This window comes from Ictalurus furcatus, chromosome 2 (genome assembly GCF_023375685.1).
Source record: "Ictalurus furcatus strain D&B chromosome 2, Billie_1.0, whole genome shotgun sequence".
Classification (NCBI taxonomy): Eukaryota; Metazoa; Chordata; class Actinopteri; order Siluriformes; family Ictaluridae; genus Ictalurus; species Ictalurus furcatus.
Genome location: NC_071256.1, coordinates 30,845,270 through 30,872,645, shown reverse-complemented (window position 1 = coordinate 30,872,645; position 27,376 = coordinate 30,845,270). Strand labels below are relative to the sequence as shown.

Genomic DNA, 27,376 nt, shown 5'->3' with positions numbered 1-27,376 from the left:
CAAAGTAATACTGGTATGCCAGGTTTAGTAGTTTTATTTTTTTGTGCTCTGTCAGTTTAAGAAGCTCCTTTTTGATTAGAATACTGGCTGAGAGTAGAAAAATATAGTCCTCAGTCAATACTACGTAATTGCTCACATATCTGTCTGAAAATGAATGAGAATTTTTATGAAAGGATTACATCAACACACAGTTGATTTCACATAACAAAGTCATCAAAATAAGTACATGACCCACTGTCCACCATTTCTGATCCACAGCTGCTCATCTGTCACCATGAGCTTCTAGTCACACCCTGATGATGTCAGTACATGCCTCTGTTACACGTAAATAGATGGAGATTTTTTTTTTAAACAGAAAAAAAACCCAACTCTGTCTATCCAGATGTTGGCAGATGTTTGCTGTTTGAATAACCCAGACCGGGCATGGGCACAATGAAAAATGACTTGTCTAAGCCAGGGGTTCCCAAACTTTTCCAGGGCAAGGCCCCCAAATGGCATTAACATTTGACCGAGGCCCCCCTTTTGCAAGATGTCTTTAAAACACATTAAAAATACAAACTTCTGAATATATCCCCCTTTTTTTTATTAATACTTACATCTTACATCTTTACATTACATTATATTAGGAATTGATTGTGTGTGTGTGTGGTTGTCTGAGAGTGAGAATTTTTTTTTTTCACACCAAATTGTTGAGGCCCCCCGGGCGCTCCCTGGCGGCCCCCAAGGGGGTCCCCACTTTGAAAGCCACTGGTCTAAGCGACACTCTCAAAATCTATTTCATATTCTATTTCAAGCCCCTCAAATGCAAACAAATCCATCCCCCTTACCCAGTTGCCATCTGACACTTCCGTAATTTTATGAGCATAAAATGACCCACCAGTCATCAAAATAAGTACATAATCTGTGGAGGTTGAACCACAGCACCCATCCCCTGTCCTCCATTTCTAATCCACAGCTGGTGATGTCAAAGCCAGACAAGTCACTATGAGTCTCCAGCCATGCCCTGATGACATCAGCACATGTCTCTGTTACTCAAATGATCCAACATTTCTCATGTTCTGGTTTTGTCCCTGGGAAATAGTAACTTAGGATGAGAGAGAAAGAGAGTGAAGAAAGTGATTTCATTAGACAGGCATCGACTTTGCCTGCTTAGAGTGTTAAATGGTGTTGATTTATGCACAGGCACGGTCCCGCTGACCCTGGAGCTCCTCACTCTGGACCTGCTCACTCCCCACCCCAGAGGCAAAGAGCTCACAAGCAGGATTTCCCTTCGGAGTCTGTATGGGGAGACGCATACCTGATATCTCACAGACGAGCCTGCAGAAAGAGCAAAGCAGTTTGATCACATTTCCTCTCTCGATATAAAGCATATACAGAACAGACGCAGTGTTACCGCATGAGCACGGAGAGAGAAACAATACATCTACAGTATGTACCTGCCAAGAAGGGTGTCTAGATTTTCCCCAGAGACGAAAGCTGTCAATCAAATCAACATTGAATTGGATTCACTATTTGTAATAAAGGGGCGGCTGTGGATTGGGCGGTAGAGCAGGTTGTTCGATTCCCACATGACTCCACATGCCAAAGTGTCCTTAGGCAAGACACTGAAGTCCAAGTTGCTCCTGATGGCAAGCCAGTGCCTAGCATGGCAGCTCTGTTACCATTGGTCTGTGTGTGAATGAGTAAATGAGAAACAGTGTAAAGCGCTAAGGTTAAAAAAGCGCTATAAAAGTGCAGACCATTTACCATTTAAAGCTTTGGACTTCATTGACGTCCTCACACAGAGACCTGGAAAACATGTACTAATAGCACTCTGGGGATGGTTTTAATAAATAACAACAGACAATCAGTTCTGAAGTGTTGGATTGATAGCAACTGGGTAAGGGCAACAGATTTGTTTGCATCTTTTACATATGAAATAGATGTCAAGGGTGTTGCTCAGACAAGTCATTTTTCATGGCACCCTTGCTAGGTCTGGGACATCTGGCACCATCTGGGTAGACTGAGATGATTTTTTTTTTAAAGTACTCTGTCTCTTTATGCATTACTCTGACATCATTCAGGAGCAACAGAGACATGAGCTGACATCATCAGGTTGTAGCCAAATGCTCAACATAAATTTCCTGCTTTCAGACTATATGTACATCACATGATCTGTATACAATGCGATACAAAATCTACACAGTAAAAATGGGTACACTTTAATTCACATCTGCTCCAATACAATTTAGGCATGATCCAACATGAATTCATTCAGTTAAATTTAACATGTAATGAGCACTGAAAAAAACCGCTAACGTTAACAGTATCTGTTGCATCTTTACCTGCAGGTTCCCCTTCTGTTCGCATTGTCCGTCCACGATTTTGCAATTGCAGAAATGAACACAAAATCAAGGAAACTCAGCAATATTCAGAGGAGCTTGCAATTTTTCGAAATAACCGCATATTTCACGCAGATTTGGGCCAAGACGCGTCATTTGACATCATCACAACGCACATTCAGCCAAAGCTCTCGTTGATTCACGTGCATTGAACATGAGTACAGCTAAAAGGTCTCATTTACCAACAAACATCACTGCGAAAGACCGTGCAAAACAATTTCATGCAATTGCAATTTTGCCAATTCAAGTAGTTTTCCACAATAAAGCACAAAAAAACTGCGGCAAGTTTTGAAAAATGTCACAGCAAATTCATCATTTTTGGCCGCAACAATCACAAAAAAACTCGGAGAAATCCTGTACGGATTGATTACTCCATGCCACCTCCATAGTATAGCAGTATAGTTTGTGGTGTTGCTCGTGTATTTTGTGGGCAGTGTTGCAGTGCTTTTGTTATCATTTCCTGCTGAGCTTTTGTTGAATCTGTCGTATTTCCTCTGGTGGTGTGTTGCAAACCATGTCTGACATTTTTCTGTGTTGGAGTGAAATTTTGAAGAAGCGTCTCCACCTCTCCACCTCTTCTGTCAGGCTATGACATGATCAGCTGTGGATCAGAAATGGTGGACAGTGGATGGGAAGCTGTGCTTCAAACTCCGCAGATTATGTACTTATTTTGAGGACTAATGGGTAATTTTATGGTCTTTACATGAAAGCCATAAATCCACGCTATTATCACTGCTTCATTTCATCCTATCATAAAAATTCTCATTCATTTTCAGGCTGATTTTTCGATACTAGTAGCGACTAAGGACTTAATGGAAATTCTATTTTTTTCTGGCCTCAGCCTTCTATTTTATTATATATTTTTTTCATGATCATCCAGATTTACTTTCGCATATTATTTCCCTTTTCTTCCACACTGAATAGTGGTAGTGAATGAACACACACTGCTCTCCTGCTCTCAATGAATCTCTGAAACCGTGCCGTTCCATGGCTTTCTGTCAGTCATTCTTACTCTCTGTGTCTCATATACAGCCTGTTCTATGAAGAATCTTCACAAGCACAAGCAGGACTGGGTAGACAAGAACTCAGGGGGTGTATAATATTCATGAGGTTGGGAGTCTTGAATGAGAGGTGTATGTGTAGGCTGTGGATGTGGAGGAGGCATCGGAGTGATTTTCTTTAGTACAATCATGGCCATGAAGTAAATTAAATAATTAGCAAACTCGGACAAGTGCTTTTCTTCATCTCTGTAACTCTTAAATTTTTATGTACAACAGGGCATGTGGCTATCAGAGAGGGTTCAAGTAGAACCCCTTTAGGATGCTGAGAACCCTTAACTATCTAAGAAGAGCTCAAATAGTCTGATGTCTGCACATTTATAATTCGCATGACTCAAAGTTACAAAGATTAAGGTTAGTGTTGGGGGCAGGGTTAGTGAGTGTACCCTTTTCTCCCACTTCATTCATATAAGCAAAATTGAACTATCTCCCCCTCTCTCATTTGATTAAATCAACACATTGGTATGCAAGGAATAAAACACGACACGGCCTGCTGTTATAGGAAAATAATCAACAAAGGAGTGGTCTCCATTTTCTATAGCGTGTTCTGAAGTGTTTTGCCAGCAAGTACATTTTTACTTAATGAACAACATGTTATGCTTTAGAATTGCATTTAATTTTATGGAACATTTGCAAGACAAGTCTGTTATCATTTGCGTTATAGCAGCTATAAACAGTCATTCCCCTAGCAGCCTCTCTTTACTGCTCTCTCTTAAAGGTAATAAGAGAAAAAAAAAATGCAGCTTGTAATGTAATGTAAAAAAAAAAAACCAAAAAAACATTGCAAACTCCCCTGACTGCAAGACTGTTACAAAGTCCTGATACCCAACATTGTATAAATGTTAAGTAAACATATCTTTACAGAAAAATGTGCCCGGTTATATGTGTTTCTTTGCTAAATGACAACACATTTTTATCAGTTTATTATTTGACATGTACAGATTATACAGATTGTCCACCTTATAAGACTTTGTGAATGAGTTTCTCTAGACACAACGTAGTAGAATGATTGTATTAATGTAACCCTATAGTTTGAACTACTGTCAGGTCTGTAGATGTTCAGTAGGTCACAGATCTTCCGACCAATCAGTTTCGCGGATTAAATAGAGCTGTGGTATATATTTATAGGAATACGGTAATCTGATCACTCATTAAGGGCTCACTGTCTATCATGGAATGAGAAATGAGAAGCGAGTTCAGTCAAGACGTTCCTTGATGTGGTGGGGAAAAGGGCATGAGCGTTTGGTCTTCATCAGAGAGGCATTAAGGACATGAGGGCACTGGATTATTGAACATTAGCAACCTCTTTGAAGTTGATGTTAATTATTCATTAAGTGTCAAAAGGCCTGTTTTTTTTTTTTTTTTGTGAAATTTCCCCCTCCTCCAGTTTTGTCACATGCCTCAGTTGGGAATAATTCATTGCAAGAGCACAGCACGCATAGCATGAAATCGAACAGCATGTACGCAATAAGTACTGTCAATACCAGAGGCCACATATCCTTTCTGAGTATTTTTATAAAAGGATATAATCAGTAGAGTGAATTTATGGTGTATAGACCATCAGCTGACCCACTAGTCATCAAAATAAGTACATAATCTTTGCAGTTTGAACCACAACACCCATGCACTGTCCTCCATTTCTGATCCACAGCTGGTCATGCCAAAGCCTGACATTCACCCTGAGCCTCTGGCCACATCCTGATGTTGTAAGCACATGCCTCTGCTACTCCAATGACCTTCCATTCCATATGTTCTACCTCTGTCCCTGAGAGAGAGAGATAGAGAGATAGAGAGAAAGAGACTTCATTTGGCATCACATTGAGCATCATCTTTGCCTGCTTTGAGTGATGAATGGGTAGATTCATGCCCTCACAGCTTGATATAGCACACCGAGTACACAAAAAACACAGACTGACCAGAGACACCGGAGACGTCTATCATTGAGTAAAGGTGTCCCATGAAGTATTTTGCTTTTTTTTTTGCCTTTTGTTTCAACTTGAGCTCAAACTTCATCCATTTTTTTACATCCTTATTTGTATTCAACTGAAAGAAATCCAACCACATCACCCTCATTTGTTCAAATTCATAAGAATTCCTCACAAGATCAGGTTGAATAATGTTCCCACTGCCTTCAAACCGTGCTAGGGTTTGATTCAAAGTGGCCCGAGAACACCCCCAGTAGCCAAACCCCAGCTCAGTTATAAGCTTACGCTTCATCATTTTGAATTGAATTATGAATTTGCAGACATTCATGCATGTACCATCTCCTAAGACCTGTAGTTTTAGTACAAGTCATAGTGTGAATGCTGTGTTCACACTTGCCCAGATGAACTATGACAACCGGGTTCAAATACACACTTATTTCATGAATATACTCTAAATATACGGCCTTTTCTGGTTCATATTAAATTTGACGTCTTATATACGCCACAACAGCCGTGTTTTCTTTGTTCTCAAAGATATCTAAAAAAAAAAAAAAAACTCTAAACCTTGATATATCATTAGCATGGAGCTAATAGATCTTTTAAGCATTTTTTTAATGTTCAGGAGCATATTATGTCTGTATGATTGAAGGGATATTAAAGGTTTAAATGTATGATTAAGAGAGAGAGAGAGAGAGGAATAAAAACACAGGCCAGCACTTAGGTTTATGAGTGAGAGCTGGGGCCTTTAATTAAAAATTGATGCCATATTAGAGTTGGAGATTTCTATCGAGCAGCTGGAGGAAACAGAGGTGCATAGTGCACAATGAGCTCTTATTAAGAAACGGTGAGAAATAGCAGAGAGACAAAACAGGGGTAGATGAGATGAGGTTGACGTGAGATAGAGAGGAAGTGAAAGACTGAAAGAGAAAATATATACTCGCTGCTCATTGCTTCCCCTCCTTCAATTACACAGAGTGGTTTAGAAAATGAAAATTTAATCTCATATGTATTGTTATTAGAGGTAATATTCAAACTTAATTTGACACTCAGGTTAAATTCAGTGCTTCACCAGCGGGACGTCTATGTGTGTGTGTGTGTGTGTAGGGATATTATGATTAAATCCATATTTGTCAGGTGCAAAAAAATTTGTATCATGTTCATTAGGTAAAAAAGTCAAATCAGATGAGACAGGATGTGCTGTTTTAGCAAAAATAATTATTGATCTTGTGGTGTGATTTCACATCAAAATTAATAATTTTCCAATACAGGTATGTCACAAAGTATTTTATTCCACAGCAATTGTACATTTTATCCATGTATAATTGCTTTTAATGTGTGATAAATGGGTAGATTTATGCCCTCACAGCATTATATAGCATAGCGAGTATGCAACAAACAGACTGACAAGAGACACCACAGACATCTATTGCTGAGTAAATGTGTCCTATGGAGTATTTTGCTTGTAGTTTGTTTCAACTTGGACCCTTGAATTATATACAAAAACCAGGGCTAGGGGTAGTGCGCATCCCTTTTTTTAAGATCCTAATTTGTATTCAATTGAAAGAAATCCAACCACATCACCCTCATGTGTTCAAATTCATATGAATTCCTCATAAGGTCAGGTTGAAGAATGTTCCCGCTGCCTTAAAACCGTGCTAGGGTTTGATTGGAAGTGGCCCGAGAACACCCCAGTAACCAAGCCCCAGCTCAGTTATAAGCTTAATCTTCATTATTTTGAATGGAGCTATGAATTTGCAGGCGTCCGTGCATGTTGTGGAATGTCCATGAAATGTCCGAGTTATTCCATGTTATCAATTATGTTATAGGTTCTATAAACGTTCCCTCAGCAGCATTGTTTTCTTTCTCTCTCTTTTTCTTGAAGACTCTTCCTTGATGGAACGCTGAAAATGTAAAGTTACAGCTTTATGTATGACAGTAACAAAGCACTGGCATTGGAGACTCTTTTGAAAAATGTCAAATAAATCTCTTCTCACAGAAAACTATTTACACAATAACACATGGTTCAACAATTACAACTAGGTTTTTTAATTTGTTCATGTGGAGTGTCCACCATACAAGTCTCTGTGTAGTGTAGTACTGTAGAAACAATAACATCTCAGAATGAGGTCATTTAATAAAAACCTGTGATATGCCGGAACTGTTGTAAGGGCTGCTGTTGTAGAAAACTAATCAACACCTTCTGACCAATCAGAATCAAGAATTCAACAGCACTGTGATTTACAGCTTTAGAGGCTTCGGAATAGTTCTTCAGATGGTTAACGGTTCCTCACTTCACAACAGGGTTGTACCTGCCCTAAAAGTGAACTCTTCTGTAAGAGAAACCCTCTGTGTTAGGACTCTACTTAGATCCTTTAAGAGACCCCCAAAGAATGTTTTAAGGTGTTAGATGGAACCTTTTCATCTAAAGCCTCTGGTATACTTAGTTTTTTTTTTTTTTTTACACGTACACTAGTGTATGCACACAGTCATATGCAAAGCCTTTCAAAGTATACTCCATTTGACATGTACACGTACACAGGCAGTCGGCGCATATGCATTATGACAACTGGCACTACCCCTCCTGGCCTATAAGAGTCAGTATTGAGCAGTAAAGCAGGTCTTCTGGTGTGAAGGACTACAACGAAGAAGAATCACAACAACATAAAGAACAATGCTTGGGCAATCTCTCGCCACGATTAGCACCTATATACAAATCCTTATACTGTTTACGGCTAGAATTATACAAATACGGGTACTTTCTAATCTGCACTCGTTTCCGTCTCTTCCGTTTGTTCAGTTTTTCTTTGACTACCTTGAGAATCAGTGGCCCTGGGTCACTGTTGCTACAGTATGTAAGTACTCTGTTGATGATGAAATTTGCGTCACGCATATTGTACGCTGTTCCTAGCATCCACGTACAAAATGAAGTATACTTTGGGCTTAAGTGTGTAATGTGGGGGTTTTTTTTTTGCAGAAGCTAGCTCCTCCCTTCCAAAACCACACCCACAAAACACCTACAACACCTGAATGCTATGTACGAGGTAGAGCTTTCTGAATTAACAGACAACATGATTGAAAAGCAAGTAGTTGGTGGTCCACATCAACCGGTTTTTTTTTTCTTTTTTTTCTGCTGTATATAGAGCTTGGGGCACCACTGATGCCAGAGTTTCTAAACAGATATATAAATATATATTTTTAAAGTCTTGTAATCACCAAATATTACAATACATAAAAATGACTAATCCCACCATTAATAGCAAGTTACTTTGCAGGTTATTCCTCTGAACCATTCAGGAATCCTACAATCACTCCAGGACATTGCATAAAAGAGGGATTGTGTGCCTTTAAGAAGTTGTAGAAGAAGCCTGCACTTGGCTCAGCTAGTGTCAGGGTGAAGCTTTGAAATGGTGTATCTGTCTTTTTTTCCCCCAATGGCCATGGGGAAGATATTTCAGAAGATGCCAGACCCAATACACACACACACACACGAACACACACGTACATACACACTCGTTACGGAACTTTCCTGTCCTCCAAGGCTATGAGGTTGATGTTTTAAAGGTTACTTTCAGAAGACACAACTCCGAAGTTAATTGGAACCTTATTTAAAACCTTATGGAAATGTACACTTCAGATAGGACCCCCAGTGACATGTTTGCCACCAAGAGGTGTTAAGTTTTCTAACCAAAGACTATGCAAATTAAGCTATTATAGAAGCAATTTGTGTGTAAATTATAATGTACTTGCTGTTCAACATTGTACTTTGAAGGTTTTAGCAATGTCGTGACATTTTCATTAATTCTTTCACTTGAAGTTCCTTTTTTTTTTTTTTTTTTTTAAAAAAGTTTAACTTACTAATGAAGATCTGTGTATCAGGAGTATTACAGAACTAAAGTGTGTGACACTGCTCTTCACTCTCATAGGTCTCATAGGTCAGCATTAGTCAAAGTCTTAGGTTTCACACGAAGATACCTTTCGCTCCAGCCTAAGAGCTCATCTACTGGCACTTAAACATCAGGGAAAATTTGGAAATGTCAAGAGTGTCCTTATTTTAGATCTGGCCAAAAGACAGCAATATTGTGGCTTCATCTTCAAGCAGTAAATACCCGCACTTGTCTCTTTAAATGGCCTCAGTAGAGTGCTGTATCTGTGCTTATAAAGAGCTCAGGTAGAAATGTTGTGCTTGTCTTCTTTAATTGGCCAAGCTGAAACTGTGTACCTGTCTCTTTAAAGGGCTGTTTATTGCCTTGGGAGCTGACAAGGCTGCATTGGTCATTTCCACTTTCCACCCCGTTGTCCCTTTCTTCATTTTTCTCTTTCTCTCCACATATTCCCTCTCTGTCTATTTTCCACCAGTCTCCTTGATTCTTGCTCATTTCCTGTCTCTCTCGCTATCCCTCAGTTCTCAGCGTGGTCTCATCTGTTTCGCCTGGAGATGCACCTAAAGACGGCACTCGCTAACACTCAATGAGTCACAATTACCGCGACAATAACACAGCCCACGGACCCCCAGAGAGCAGAAGCCCACCTCTCTGTATTCGACTTCTCTCCTTATTGACTCATATTGATGAGCAACATCATACACTCCAGCAAACATTCACACGCACTTATGCATGTACAGGCCAGGAGTCACCTTTCTTATTTTAATCCTCATCTGCCTTCATGCCAGTTAATCAACTTCTTTGGTTTTGCATATTCAAATCTGTAATGTATCACTGAGTAAAGAAATTGCATTTGGTAAATATACATGCTTTCAGCCAACTCTTGGAATTGCTTTCTAGAGCATTACTGTGATTGTGCTTTTGTATGTGGCTTATTGAATACCGTATTATACCGTACTGCTATGTGTTAGGCACGGGCAGGGTTTGAACGAAAGTGAAGGATTTATTAAATAAAGCAGTCAAAACTGAAAGGGCAAACTCAATTCAAAGTCGATAAACAGGCAAATTTCAGACAGACTTAACTAGGCTAGGCTGAACTGAATAAACGAAATAGACAGGGTCAATACCGAAACAGTGTGTACACAAACAAAAGGCTCAATGATGTCACTAGCGATGTGCTAGGAGAAAGACTTTGACAAGATTCAATGAAAGAATGGGTTATTTATATAAAGAGTTAATTGAGAACAAGTGACTGTTCTAGGAATCCTGGGGAACCTGTAACCGGGTTTGTAGTTCGTTGTTAGGCTGAGGATTTCTTGAGAATCCATTCTGTGTTTGAGCATGGTGTAACTATGACAAAATGGTTCTCTTTTAAATGCTGTCTGCGGAGTAGGGGTGTAACACAATGCTACGATCTGTATCAGTATCTGTTTAGTGCTCCAAAGATTCATATCTGTATCTGTATTCAGATTTAAACCTGAATAAGGTGTGGCCTAAGCCCAAAGTTTTTATTTTTAATTAAATCGCTAAACACTGGAAAACCCTGAGACGTAGAAAAGTCAGTACTGTCAGCATGGTGTGTGAATTCTGACACCACGCTCAAGATCAGAATTGGTCTCAACTAGTGATTTTTAAATAAAAAAAATTATTCCACTCACACAGTATTTTTCTTTGCATGCACCTGTGTAACAAATTAGTAGTCTAATTTAAACTACCACGACCCTGACCAGGCAGATACTAAGGGCCATAGTTGTCTGTTTGTTTGATCCCAGTCAACCAGATGCCTTATAAAATCATAATAATCAATCAATTGTGTGTAACGTTCAATCCAAATAATGTATTCGGATTCAGATCCCTACTACATATGTATTATCTGCCCTGTGGCATTAAAAAAAAACTCACCTTTTGGCAGATCTGCTTCACTCAGCTTAAACTCATAGATTCCATTCATTCATTAAATTTTTCCTTTCCATTTTTCCATTTTTTAACTTCTCCTCTTCTCCTTAGCTATTTGCCATCTGCTGCCTGAAGCAGAGTTCTTTTTGCAGTCCCCTTTTGTTTTATCATCTTGGTAACCAGCCAGTAAGGATGCTTATAAACATGGATGCTGTGCCGCTGCTGAGATGATGAGAGAGACAAAGACACATCATGCATTAATTCACAACAATATTCACCCCCTCACTGACATTTCCACACTTTAACATTGAAGCACATAAAATAAAACACACATCATTAATATCTCTAAGGTGAGGAGCGACATAGATCGCTGTAGACAGGCCATCCATCTCTCCATTTATCCATCTGTCCATCCAACCATCTGTCTGTCTATTCCTCCATTTATTACTGATCCATCTATTGACCATCCATTCATTCAGACATCTGTCTGTCCATCCATCCATTCATCTGTCTGCCCATCCATCCATCCCTACATATATTTGTTCATCAGTTCATCCCTCCATCCATCTCTCTGTATGTCCATCCATCTATCCATCTATTAGGGACGTGAAAATGTTGATTCGTCTACAAATTGCAATTATTAACTGTGGTAATGTTTAGATAGTCGCATTAATACAAATTATTTTTAAAATATTTTAAAAATAATAATAAGCTAGCTTTGATAGTTAGTGAGGCTTCAAGTAAGCAATGTATGCAAATTTTGCTTGTTTTACAACATAAGGAAACATTCACAGAATATACCTATATGATATCACAGTACTCAAGAGTCTATAAAAATCATGATTCATGTCAAATCATTAACCAATATTGTTGAAATTGGGAGTTCTCCACCAATTTCCATTCACCTATCCATCCGTATACCTTTACTGCTTTGAGAACAGGAGCCATACGATATCATTTAACTCTATTTTTAAGATTTATGTAAGAAAACTTCAATCACTATTTCACACTGTTTAGAATACATCTTCATTACAACCTCAGGTGTGTTTCTCTGCTTTCTTTTTAACTTCCTCTCCCCAAGGTTAAAACGGAGCATGCAGAAAAGTGTAAGCACACCGGGGTTTTTTTCTCCATTTGAAATTGTAATGTATGCACACCTTGTGCTGTGCATTAATGCTAAATAACAATATTATGTCAGAGTTATTTTGATCCCTATAAATGCCTAAATAGTAGTAAAATGGAGCAGTCACCTCAGGCACTTCACCCTTCCACTCTGCTGTTCAGCTGGCTTCTTCCATCGAACGCTGCCTTCTCACAGATGGAGTTAAGGATTACAAGTGCTGCAAAGTCTAGACAGCTGCAATACTCTCAGTCCCACATGGTGTGCCTCAGCCCCGGGCTACATTCTGCCCTAATCTCCACAGAGCTCGCTGCTCAGCCAGCCGAGCCGGAGATCACATTATCTCACCCACCGGGATCATCCCACGATGCACACTTTCCTTTCTGAGACACGATGATGATGCTGACCACAAGCTAAACATGACCTTTCGAGCTAACAGCTGAATCGATTGATGAGATGATTTACTACGACACGGAATAAAATAGACCAAGAGAGTTTTGGGTTCAGCAAAGACATTAAGCTTATTACTATCATTAAGGCGATGTCACTGAAAGTGGGCATACAGATTAAACTCACCCTAGCAGCTTTTATACGTCTGGTTCTTGGCAACAGGAAAATGTCAGAAGGTAGATTTTTATGATTAATACTTGCTCATGCTACCTGCAAGGAAAGGTTCTTAAAGGCAAAGTCTGCCACTTGGGAATATTAAATGAAGCTTTAAGAGGAACAAACAGCTCTTAAACTGCAGCACATCTGAACAACCACCATTAATGGAAATGGCAATGCTTTCTTTCAGGAAGATTTTTTTAAAAGTGAAAACTGGATTTGTTGATACTCACAGCTCCAGGGTCCCAAGTTCGATTCTGAGCTCAGGTTACTCTCTGTGTGTTTTTGCATGTTCTTCCCATGTTCTCATGGGTTTCTGTAGGGTTTATTGCTTTCCCAAAAACATGCCAGTAGGTGGATTGATGACTCTAAATTGCCCCTAGGTGTGAATGAGTGTGTGAATGTGTGTGCATGGTGCTCTGCGATGGACTGGTGTTTCATCCAGTGTGTATTCCTGCCTCACCCACAGTGTTCCCAGGATAAAGCAGTTACTAAAAATGATTCATGAGTCATATTAATAATGTGCGTTTGGAGTTTAGAGCTTTTCAATGGAGCGTATGACTTGGTCTAATTCATAGCATCTAGTCTCAAAATGTCTACCTAGTTTTGTTTTTCTCTCCTTTAAAAATAGTGTAGTGTATGACTCAAGGCCATGCTCATGGAGTACAACCTCCCCTTTTATTTTCCTGCTGCTATACACCTGATTCAACATCCAACAAATCAGCCATTTAACAGTCAGCATAAGTGTATTAAAGTAGGAAGAACATGTGCATGTCAGGTGCACTGCAGAACCAGGTTTGCAAAGCACTGATCTAAGGCAGTGCTGTAAGTGTAGCGGTCTGGGAAAACCCATCAGATGTCGCTTGGCTGATTTCTGGCAAATAGCCAAGAATTGACTAGAATTAGGGTTTTCTGCCTATAGCATACTTTGACATGCTATACTTTGAATTTATGAAATATACATGTATAAACTATATAGAAAACAGTGTTTTATTGACATTCTCACTGCTAAACTTTCTGAAAAGATAACACAATAAGGAGCCAGTTTAACAAACACGGCTACTAAATGGCGGTAGTTTAAGAATAAAGGCGGGTATAAACATAACCACTGGAACTGGAATTTAATCTTTGAATGCCATTTTCTCCTTTAACACTGTTGGAGATAACCAGACTTTTAATGCTAGAATTTGACTTCTAATTGAGAAGAATAAATATGTTTCAGTTTAGGAAAGTCTGTCATTTTCAGAATGATATAGAAGAAAAGATCAATATGAAACCTTATAGTTATAAATTAATGTTGATGTTATAAATGGTTATTTACATGCAACTAGATATATAGTATATAAGAAAGTTGCATAACATGTCTGAGAGAGAGAGAGAGAGAGAGAGAGAGAGAGAGAGAGAGTTGAAAAGTACACTGTAAAACCGGATAACTCAAAAAATTTGAAGAAACTAATTACCTCAAAATTTTTCAGTTGATAAATCAATTTCTTTAAGCCAAATACACTTAAATATAACAAAAATTTATTTTTTGTTATATTTAAGTGTATTTGGCTTAAAGAAATTGATTTATCAACTGAAAAATTTTGAGGTAATTAGTTTCCTCAAATTTTTTGAGTTAAATGAATTTATCCGGTTCTACAATGTAGTAGCTACTTATTATGAAAACAGGGAGCTGAATTTGCTTCCAGAATTTTGCTCGAGTTTTGCTATTCTCATCTCCAGCATGGCAACGTCAAAGAAATTGTTAACACCACAAATGTTTTTGGCTCACATTTTGTGTTCGGCGTTTCCTCTCCACACTCCTGCAGTTTGTTATGGATTTGAACACCAAGCAGAAGCTCACTAATGTGTTTCTCTCCATATGTTGCCGTGATGGCAGATGTGTTGATTAATGGCATCAGTGATTCTATTGATTACAGCCCCTGTAACATTGTTTGTTAAAAATGAACAAATATATTTTCTGATATAATCTAATATTTTATTGCATTATATCAGCCATAATGTATAATGTTTCATATTGGTATAATGTAATTTAAATGTGTGTGTGTGTGTGTGTGAGAGAGAGAGAGAGAGAGACTACAGGACCTTTCAGCGGTATGCATAAAACATTTAGCTACACACGTTAAAAAGGCTGCATACGATTTTTATCATTATTTATTATTTCTGAATTTGCATAAACAGACTCCAGTCATATTCAGTAGATACGAGAGTTAAAAACTAACTTTGCGAGGTTTAAATATTGTGTGAGGTTGCATAACAATACACAGTCAAAGCCTTTTGTAAGATTAGTGTTATGGGAAATTAATTTAATTATACACATAAAACTTTAAGCATATTTTAGAGGGCTTCAACAGAAAGGAATATATGGTGAGCAGCTTTGCTGACTAACTTGTCATGGGTTATTTAATGTTACAGTAAGTGTCATGTTTTTTTCTCTAGACCTTCAAGGCTCTAACATAAATTGGAAGCTTGAGCCTCCATTTTGGGATATTTGGGGCAATTTCTGCTCACTGTCAGTGTTAGATGTTTATTTTGTTTTTGCCTCTAAGCAGCTTGCTCGTTTTCTCTTGTGTGTGAGGTGAGGTATGTGGTATGGTAAGACTTATTTTAGACTAGACAGGATATTTACGCCCTAATTTCATTTATTCGATCAGGATTATTTGAGGTGAAAATGTTCTCAATAAATGAATCATTAGATAATCATATGTTTCCATATAAATATTGGTAGTTTGTAAACACAGTGTTCAGTCTAAATTAGTTTCTTGCTTTAATCAAATAACTGCACAATCATATTTCAATTTGTTCTTCTCAGGCAAAGGCTTTGTAACTCTGCATTGTCTTAGTAATATTTAGTTAAATTGTAAGAGCTACAATTGCTAATACAGTTGATGTTTCAGGAGAAGATTAGATTCAGTAGAACAGTATGGAACAGTAATCATTTTAATAGCTTTTGTTTTCCGTTTAATTGTTGTTTTCAATCCTAAAGGCATAGAGATAAATGTGTGTAGTATATGTTCTGTATTTATCCCCATTTTCTCCCCAATTTGGTCCTGCTAATTTCCACCCAGTAGTTAACTCTCAACCTATCACATGATGACTACATGACAGGCAGGAAGCCACCCTGGATGGTAGTTGGTGGCAAACACATGCTTCCTCCGAGACACGTCTTGTGATGCTGCTCATGCTCTATCACAGGGAAGCGTAACACACTCAGGGAAAGCGCTTTAGGGGACGCGATTCATGGGAATCCACCTTCTTCTGCATACATGAGCTCACAGATACCCATGATTGACTAGTGTCACTGTGACTGACAGGGGAGAGTGTAATACCATCCTTCCCACCCTCAAACATGGCCAGTTTTGCTCTGTTTGACTTCTGGCCATGCATAACCGTAGCATTGTCAGTTGTGAAAACTTTAGTGGCTTTAGTTTTAAGTCAACAAAGAGATAATTACATCATTAATCACATTTATATGACAATTATCAGCCAAAGGTTTGATAGGCCTACTCCACATTACACATGTATTAGAGAAGATTTTGCTTAAAATCCATATTTTAAACCTGCAAGCTTTCTTGATCACTAAATTATGTTTACGCATCTGGCAGGCACTCTAAATCAAATTAAGAGTGAGGGGAAAAGTATACGGTATCCAAGTTTGGGAATTTCCTCAGGTTCAGATTGCAAACTATAGCGAATATCCAATATTTCACATTGGCTACTGCACATAATTATGCCTCTCTATCACAATATACTAACTGCAGTTTGCCTCTGCTGCAAACGACATCAGTGGGCTCTCTAAGCTCTTTAGGTTTCATAATAGGCTGTTTATGTCTAATGCTGCTCTTGCTCCCCTGCTGAGACTGACTCCTAGTGTACTAGATGTGTCAAATCACATCATGTGTCATCTCTATCTTTTACCCAGTGCTGGTAAAGTTGATGGTTTTTATTTTTTTTATTTATTTATTTTTTTTACATATGTGGGTGTTGTTGCTATCCTTAATTTGTTAGCTTGAGAAAGAAAAGATGTCTGATGTAGAGTTCGGAAGGGATGCAACAACCTGAGTAGGGAGAGAGAGAGAGAGAGAGAGAGAGAGAGATGGGAATGGATGGAGTGATAGTGGCACGGCAGGTGCAGAGGGGAATGCTGCAGTTTGTTCTCATCAACCCACCACCTCAGCTTTGACTCCACGCCAACCTTGCCTCTTCGAAAAGAGTTAGAAAATACATGAGAGAAATGAAGGAGAGGCCTGAATAGATTAAAATCAATACGTCTACCCTGCCTCTTATTTTTATTCATTATTAATCCAGGGCCAGCAGAGGTCTCACATGGGGGATATCAGAAAGATCAGATACGCTGGCAGGCTTTTCTAGTGCAGGCTGTTTTGGTTGAGCGGGGGAAGGTGAAGTGCGCCACATATCCCCTAGACGGATTAAGCCTGGCTCACACTGTACAATGGAGGCAGTCTATTAGTGCATTCAGAGTCAAACTGTAGGAAGAGCCCTTGGGACAGGCCATATGCCACTCGGAACTAGTCAAAGCTTTTTAGTGTACGAGTCATTGCCTGGCAGCTATAATTACAGAACAGGACATATTTGCCAGCTTTCACAATGCCACAGCACAAATTTGATGATGCATCCAGTGTATTAAAGGAAAATTCCAATATTTTCTTCCAAAAATATATTACTCTCTGGCCTAGATGAATTTGGGTTCCTTTTTTGAGGCTGCTTCCTCTCAATGTTTCTGCCTTATTCCATTGCAGGGAGATTTTTTTTCTCATTATTGTCACCTCATTAGATCAGCAGTAGATCTAGACCTGGATTTCTTTAATGCTGCGTTGTGTTGTTTACCATGATAAATGGACTGGAAGTGATTTTTGTAGTTTTATTTGGACACACCTGAAATCTGAAATGCATCCTGGTTCAAAAAAAGAAATGAAATAGTTCAAATGTGTTCTTTGGTTAATATGGGAAATTTATTTATATATATATATATATATATATATATATATATTTCAGAGATGCACCGATACTAAATTTCTCAGCCGATACCGATAGTTCTGCCTTTTATGCCTTATTTTAAATTAATAATAATTAATTCCACAATTCTGAAGGAAATGCAAATAAAAACTTTATTCTCTCCATTTCAACAAGTTGTTTCACAGTAACTGGTCTCATGAACAGAAAACACATTACTCTAATTAACATGAACACATGAACTCAATTCTGAAGATTAAAGTAAGATTTCTTAACTTATTGAATGTTATTAATTCATATTAACACTGAATTCTAAAAAACCTCCTGTTAGTCTCACATTCACTCTCCACAAACAAAAGCATTTCCACTTCATCACTGAACATCAAACTGGTAATATATAATATCAACTTTTTTATATATTAACATTAACTGGATTTGAAACGTACTACTCTACCAATATATTTTTCTATGCAGTGTATATACCTTTTTTGTCAACTCATCTTCATTTAAATCTTTCAACGGTGTACTGTACCTCTTTAATTCAGCGTGAGCGGCGTGGGGGGGAAAAAATTAGACTCGACATCAAAACTCCTGCTTCACTGCTGCAGCGTCCGGTGTAAAATTTTAGCAGTGCAGAGATTACAAACTGCGGTTTTGTCGTCATTCCACACAAGAGACTTGAAAAAGACATCATAAAGATACGTCTTTACACACAGCACGAAATCTGTGATTGATTGATTGACAGGATATAAAAATCGGCCTTGATCATCGGATGCGTGAAAAATCACCTTTATCGGCCGATACATCGGTGCATCTCTAATATTTTTTTACATTTTGATTCAAGAATAGAACCATCATTTGCCTGTTAGTCTGATGGGTAGTGTTCTGGTCATACCATCTCTTGTTACAGTCTGAAAAGGAGGTACTGTCATTTGGGAAGTAATTTTAATAACAGGACATGAGCATCATGAGGCATTTTCTGCTTATCTAGTGTCATAAAGGCAGACAGATGATAAACCTGGGTGCAGGTTTATCACACAGAGAAAAAAGGGTGAGAATATGAGACAGACAAATGATCATCAACAAACAAATATAAACCAAGACACAGCTGAATGGGTAAGCGTGAAGTAGGCTATGGTCAAAACAACACAGCAATACAGGCAGAGAAGATCAAGAGACACAAGAGTCTGGGTTATATATGGAGTTATATATGAGGTTTGACTAGTGATCATGTGACAGTGTAACAGGCTGGAGATCATGGAAATACTAGTCTGAAACTTCTGTAGTGGCAGACATGGACATGAAAAAACACTCCCAGGCCAGTTACTTTTAAGATTATGCTTTCTCTAAACTTTATCACGTCTTATACATTACTGTAGAGTATTAGTTTAGTCGAAACGGATACATGAAATAATTTGAAATGAAGGAGATTAATGAATTAATCTCAGGTTGATGTGGTGTGGTGAAATTTATTTTAATATAAAACTTTTTGTTTGCATACAAAACAATTGAATCGCCTGGTGTTTAACTGTTAATAGTAATGTAAATGGGTCTTCCTATCAATGTGCCAATTTAGTGAAGAATCTCTAAATCAAAGTGCACATGTATTTAATTAATAAGAATTAATATAAATTATTCAAACTATTCAAATATTATGTACATTAGTCCTTTGGGGCAAGCGCTGCAAACACTCTAGCGCCACCGCTGGGTCAAATTTGGGCCTAATTTCGAAGTATGTTTATGGTCATAACTTTTGTACCATGTGTGCAAAATTTAAAAGCCAGGAACCCCTGGATTCCCTGATTCGAGATGAGTTCAACACACCATATCATGTCAGTTTCTGCTAACTTGGATTTTCCACCATCTTGGATTTTGTCAAAAACTGTCAAAGCTTGGTAAGCATCTTCGTGACCATGACCTGAGGCTATGCAACAAATTTTGTGACAGCGCCACTTACTGGTCAAAAGTTACAATAACATGCCCAAAAATGCTTCCATCTAAATGCCATTTTTGCTAATGTTTTGCTAATGCTCCTCCAAATGTTATCCAATCTACACCAAATTTTACTCACATCATCTTGAGACCTGTCTGTACAAAAGGTATCAAATGAACTCTGCTATTCACAACCATTCTCCCATAACGGATTGGCAAATGTGTTAAAATACAAATATATTCTTGAATCCCTTTCCCTATAGTTATAGCTCTGCTTTCTGTGATTGCTTATGCAAAAATTCTAGTGCATATGCGAATATGCAGCTCACCGAGTCTGGGTGCTTGACCCCCGAAAATGCTGTTTGAAGCTTTAATTACACATGTTTTTATTATATTTTGTCCAGTCAATTGGATTCTTACAACTGTAGCTTAAATATAATCATATCTGTAACTATAACAGCTTTGATAATGGTTGATTAACATAAAAAATGGATAAACATACTTAAGCATGGTGGAAGAGTTAGAGTTCTAATAATGTTAATTCATTATTATGACAGTTAACCTGGTGGTTAATCCATTTGGAATTAAATCTATAAATCTTACATCACTTTGCTAAGGAGTACAAGCATTTAAAAAAAAACAGCTCTATAATACCCAAAGCCGCAGCACACTGCAGCAGGGTACAACAAGGGCACCGAGATCAATACTATACTCTTTTAGACATGACACCCCACTCGGCCCAACTGTCAACACGTAAACCAGTGAGGGACTGCATTAGCTTTCACACGGCTGGATAAAACCCAAGCCACAAAACCACAGCTTAGGTCCTTCCGCTAGGAGATTGATTTACTGAGCAAAGGAACTGCGCAGAGTAATTCAGTTTCAAATTCATAACTCTAATTAACCAGTGTGCCACCACTCTGAGAGCTACTTCATGAAACTGAATATTAGTGGGTTTGAAATCCATCTAATATTAAAGAATTATTCAAGCGATAAGGGCTTTAGGTATTACGCACATGCCACAGCCAGCTATTAATCTGACAGTTTTGCTGTTCCATTTTCCCCCTCTTTTTTTTTTGTTTTCTTTGAAACTCAAGCTGAAACAGAGGCTACAAAGGAGTTAATAGATGAATTGAATGAGTAACCGACAAAAGAAGAGTGTGTAAGCCGGAATTACAGTGAGTGTGGCACACTAATCCTGGATGAGCAAGATGGACTGGAGTCTGTCTTATCAAGATCAGAGATAGATACAAAAAGGTGGAATGAGGCAGGGAAGGCATGAGTAAGCCTGATTAAGCTGGAATAAGCCTGAATATGGAAGGTGTGGAGTGCAAGAGTGGGTACAGGGATCAGGACTGAGACACTGTGCCATGCATTATGGAAGAGACAGATGCTTAAATGCAGAGGATATGACTGCTCTGCCAGGGACAGGAACTCAGACTCTCAGCCATCCAGAACACACAGCGATACACGGGCTGAATATGCAAAGTCATATAGTCTGATGGCTAGATCAGACATGGAAGGAAGAACATGTATGCGCAAGCACAGGCAGAGCATCAGTCAAGGCCTGAGATAAAAAAAATAAATAAATAAACAGACAACCAACTGTGCTTTCGGCCAACTCTCTTTCTTTGGTCCTTTTTCTGAAATATGAGCACACATAGAGCAGAGTTATTATAGTCAATTGTTAAATTGAGATTTAGGACATGTGGGAGCGCTCTAGTTTCTTTATAGGTAACAGCAGTGCAGAGATTTGCTGTCCAATTTGTGTTATTATGAGGAGTTCTCAACAGTAATAGCATGGAAATGCGATTAAAACATCTTTGATAAATCTGTTCCTGTCCAAAAGGATTATTAGAACTAACTAAAACTGACCAGAGTTTCCATTTTTAGTTTGTCAGCATTAAAATGATATATTTTGTGATTCTTTTCTGTCAGTGATAGTACCAAAAGTAAAGCCTTTTATGATCAAATTGATATACACAGTATGACTGAAGGAATATATTTTACAATTTTGAAATGAAATCAGTGTGAAACTGTATTACATCATCATCATCATCATTATTATTATTATTGTTATTGTTATTGTTATTATTATTATTGTTATTATTTTCACTATGCCATGCTGTAATTGACATGCAGTCAAATTATGGCACCACAGCTCAGATCATCTTCCCATTTTTACAAAAAACATTTTTAAAAAAAAACAACAACATATTCTCACAATAACACATCAGTGCTGGGATTTAAACTCACACCCATCTGACCAGTAACTCAAAACCTTAACCGCAGAGCCACCACTTCCCATAGTTTAATTCAAAGTTATATTAACTGTATTAACTATATTAACTTGCCATGCAATTATCCAAATAAAAAACCTTTACATGTAGACGATTTAAGACCCCTTTATTTAATGTACGGTGTACTGGTTGCATTCATTCAGTCATCTATAAAGACCAAACACAAAGAAATCACGGCATAACTTTGGATTTTGAAAATATCTAAAGAGAAAAATTTATTTTAAAAAAATATTACAATATCTTTCAGGAAACTATAACACAAACTTAGCTAAAACTAAACGGCATTTTTGGAAATTGAAATTAAAAAATGTAATTAAGTGAAAATCAAAACTAATTAAAAACATTAACTGTAACTAACACACACACACACACACACACACATTAATGAATCTAATTAATTTATTGTAACACATGATCAGGTCAATGTAGTGTCTCTAATAATACTGATATTACAGACTATATTTTCAAGTCCAAAGAGTGGACAGGAACAGACAAAACATGAACAATACATCAAACAGACGCCGCTCACTGATGCACTACGACTACAGTGACATGAAAAGGCACACACACACACACACACGCATAGACACATAACTTAAAAAGCACCCACACACTCCATCATCTGATCTAAAAGACAGGAGCTCTTCAGCTGTGCTCTTGAAGGTGGATGGTGTGTGCATGAGTGTTTGTGTTCAAACAGATCATTATCATGTAATAATTATCCATTACACCCACTCACCCTCTCCCTGTTTGCCACTTCACTAAGCCATGTATGTACCAAGAGGACGATAATGTCTTTCTCACCCCCATCTCTCAATATCTCTTTGAAACACACACTCTCTGAAACACAGCTCCACCTGCTTCGAAACTTTTCATTTTTCCAGTCTTCTTCATTCTCCTTCCTCCTTTAACATATGTTTTGTAAGGATTACTGGGCACATGAAGGTGCAGTTTGTAATGTTTAAATGTGTCTAGACGAGTAATAGTCATCTAATATTTCTAAGTACCATAGAGAAATATTGGTACAGCAGACCAGACACAAAGCTGCTTGCCTCTGATTAGTTTCTTTAAAAAAAAAAAAAAGGCAACTTGCATGGCATGTCATTTCAACAGACAAGGAGAAGTCTGGTGGAAAACTCCTTTCTATGGAACTGCAATTCATTTCAAAGGTAGCAGAGGGCTCTTAAAATGACAGTCTGCTCCTTTAAATGTCTGTGAAGACTTACAAAAACTAAAAACAAACTTTGTTAACATTTCTAGCTTTCTAAAGCATTTTTACCCTTTTTTTGTTTGTTTGTTTGTTTTAAGTGTTCCACACAGAACCTTTTAAAGGTTCTTCCAGAGGGACAAATGAAAGAAATCATTAGGGAGATAGATGGACACCCTTTTTTCATTCTTTACAATTTGATATACCTATGCACTTATACCAGACCATTGTTGCCACTTTTTCCATCAATGATTTATTAGTGTACTTCTCAGACCATATATATTTGCTTTTTTTTTTTTATCTGATGGTTTGCCGTTGACTGCCTCATGTTTGTCTGATGAAAGGATCTTAAATTGCACATTTTTACAGACATACTACATCATCACGCAAACACAGAAGCACCTAGTAGTTTCTGAAAACCTGGTAGTTTACAGTTTCTATACTAATCACAAGCACTCATCAAAAAAAATCACATAATCAATTAGACATTTTAACTAAAAAGAAATCAATTCAGGACGTAAAATCACTGTCTTCGTTATTCTCTCTTCTCTGTGTATTTTTCTCCTGTCAGCTTTGCATTATGTACTGAACATTTTTTATTAAAATATTAAAAGTATTAATGACATATTTGAACATTTTATTTTGTTTACAAGAAGAGTACTTCCCCTCTCATGACAAGGGATTAAATCTCTCTCTCTCTCTCTCTCTCTCTCTCTCTCTGTGTGTGTGTGTGTGTGTGTGTGTGTGTGTGTGTGTGTGTGTGTGGTGTGGTTCTGCCCTGTACAATCTATGAGCAGATGAGCAGTAAGGGGACTAGAGCCTTCACATGCAATATCATGCAATATAGTGAGACATGGACACTGGGAGTTGTATAAATAAGTTCAAATGGAGTAGGCTTATGAACTTTATTTCTGTTGAGGCAGTATTTTTGGCATTTGTGGTATATTTAATGCTAATTTATGTCTCTTTGTCTTATTTTTTTCTTCTTTCATATCAACCAAAACAAAATCCCCATCATTTTCCTCCCTCTTGCTCTTCTCTTTCCACTTTAATCATCCCTATACACCAATGCCATGATATCCCTCCCCCCAATACCCTCCTCTCTATTTCTGTAGTTGGTTTTGGCACAGGAAGATCACCACTCCTCCTCTTCGCTGATTCCTAAGTCCTCCTCTCTTGCAGAACCCTCTAAGACTCTGAGTGTTCTGGGCGGTCAGGGCTCTGTCTCCCCCCTCAGCCGCTGGGTGCTGCACAGCCGCAGTCGAGCAACCAATGCTTCAGCGATAGAGCTACCCTACCGCTCACCTGTACCCTTCTCCAAGCAAGAATTCTGGGAGATGCTGGGCAGTGACCTCCTCAAGCCTGACACCAGCTCTGACGATGATGCCTCAGCGAGCTCTCGTGTCAAGCGCCGTCCCATCGTCAAGACAGGCAAGTTTAAGAAGATGTTTGGCTGGGGCGACTTCTACTCCAACATCAAGACAGTGCGTCTCAACCTGCTCATCACTGGCAAGATTGTGGACCACGGTAATGGGACATTCAGTGTCTACTTCCGCCACAATTCCACAGGCCAGGGCAACATCTCAGTCAGTCTGGTACCACCTGTAAAGGCAGTGGAATTCGACTTGGAGCGCCAGAGCGTGGTGTACCCAAAGGACTCCAAGATCTTTAACTGCCGCGTGGACTACGAGAAGGTGGACCGCAGCAAGCGCACCTCGCTGTGCAATTATGACCCATCCAAGACCTGCTTCCAGGAGCAGACCCAGAGCCATGTGTCCTGGATCTGCTCCAAGCCCTTCAAGGTCATCTGCATCTACATCTCCTTCTACAGCACAGACTACCGGCTAGTGCAGAAGGTCTGTCCGGACTACAACTACCACAATGAGATGCCCTACCTTCCCTCTGGATAGAAGGGAATGGGTAAAGGGGGCAGAAAGACGGGGATGGGATTTGAGAAGAAGTGAGAAACAGTACAACCAAGGAGGAAGGGATGAGGAGAAAAGAGCATGAAAGTATGATGAGGTTGGAAGTATTGATGTGGGAGGTGTGGGTATATTTTAAGTTATAGAAAAGTTCTCTTCAGGGTATATACGGGACCTTTTAGGGAATCGTACCTGTTCTGAAAAGACCCCTTTGCAAACAGAGCATTTTTCCATGGGATTGTGTTTGATCATCTGTAATATTCCTAAGGTGAATGTAAGGCATTTTGCTCCTGTGATAAATGTCTTTAAAGAAACTCTCAAAAAATCCTGACGAATGTGACTGCAAAGCTCAACATATGCAAATCAAGCTCTCTAGAGCAGGAATGCGGGTGAGAGAGCATCCTAACATCGTAACATGAGGCTTTGGTGACAGGCAACCCCCACCGGTGTGCTTTTTATGCATCATCGGGCCTACATCAGGGCAAGGTGACATACATATCCAAGAAATCATAAAAACAAAGAACAATTACTATGTTGATTTCAATACGCCTACTATGCAGATGCTAGGGGTGGTGTTCAGGTTCCTGAGGACAAAAAGAAGTCTATATTTTCAGTGTATAATTCAGGTTGAACTCTCCAGAACAGCCAACAACAACAATTTAGACACACATGACCTCTGGGTATCCTCAACTGCAAGTGTTCTCAAAGTAAAAGAGGAACGAGAAAAGAAGAAACGATTAAGACAGTGGAGCATGCAAAAACACAGCAAAGACAAATGAAAGAGAGAGAAAAGGCAAAAGTGAGAGAGAGTTTAGGACGCTTTTTAATTAAATGTGAAGCAGAGAGAGATGTTGAGTATGAATTGCAGCATCCGCTCTATTGTTCTAGCCATATGAGATGCGGGGGAAAAAGATTACATTTTGTTGCTGACAGGACTCCTGATTTCTCAGCATGATAAGTTACCCACTGAATGCAAGATTGTTCCATCCTTTTCTGCTAGTGTCAGCCTGTAATCTGTGATTAAAAAGCAGAATATTATCATTTAGGACTTATTTAAAGACTTTGTTCAATGGATTGGATAGATTCAGATATTCATTTGGCCTGGGAAATCTTTTGACAGGCCAAACTACTGCATTAGACAAATCAGCAGTCAACTTGACCTTCAATAGCTGTGTGATTTAATGACCATTTCTGTTAAGGTCATGTTGTAATAAACAGATTAACTTTGCTAGTGGGTGAGGAGGTCAGAAAATGAAAGAGCATAAAAAAATAAAGGAAGGGGGGGGTAAGGATGGGAGACCGTAAAAGAACAGCTATAGTGACAAGAAGTGCAGCTGTGATGGTCAGGGAGTTGACAAACAGAGAAGAAAGTGGTCAGGGGTATTGATTGAACACAGTGAAGAGGATAGATGTAGAAAAAGCGGGGGGGGGGGTATGAGCATGGCTTGAATGATGTTGCTAAATGCAGTAACACTAGCGCAATGTGGAACATCAAAGCATCATGCTGTTTGATTTAATGGAATGTTTAAAGAAAAAACAAAGAGAGAAGGAAAAGGTAAATGGCAGTCTTTTTATGAGTTTATAACTAAAAGTATATCTTTCCTGAAGAGAAAGCCAGCATGGTGTATCCCCCTTAGGCCTGCGCATTAGCACTGATATAAAGGCAGGAGCCTTGCTCAGTTATGAAGCCTGTACCCATTCCATTTATCTCATTCTACTCCCTTTCCATCCAACATAATCTCATTAGGAACTGCTCATGGAGCCATTTTTCAAATGTGCTATTTGAGTGCTTAAAAAATAACTTAATCAAATATAACACCAGTCTTACTACTCTATTCAGATGCAAATCAATAATTCTAACAGTCTTTTACTGTTTATGCTCAAATAGTGACAATTTCCTCAACCGGTTAGCCGGATAACCCTTGTCTGGTAATTCCTACACCAGAAGCACAGATACATATACAGAGATATACACACTAGGCCTGGTGTGGTAGGTCTGTTCTGGCCTGGTGCTGAACTGTGCTGTGGCTCTCAGCCGACTCTGGAGCCTGTATCATAAATACATACTAATCTATTCCAGGTTAACTACACTCTAATCTCCTCCAGTTTAACTACACTCTAATCTCCTCCAGTTTATCTACACTCTAACCTCCAGTTTAACTACACTCTAA

The 27,376-nt window shown here is 38.6% G+C and overlaps 1 protein-coding gene across 1 annotated transcript in view; it reads left to right on the top strand.

The window, feature by feature from the left end:
• Positions 1–25,683, top strand: part of LOC128617661 (neurexophilin-1) — a 29,515-nt gene extending 3,832 nt beyond the window's left edge. Inside the window, exon 2 of the mRNA XM_053640780.1 lies at positions 24,399–25,683. Coding sequence (XP_053496755.1) covers positions 24,399–25,193 — 795 coding nt within the window. The 3' untranslated portion in view covers positions 25,194–25,683. The remainder of the gene's footprint in view (positions 1–24,398) is intronic.
• The last annotated feature ends 1,693 nt before the right edge of the window (positions 25,684–27,376 follow it).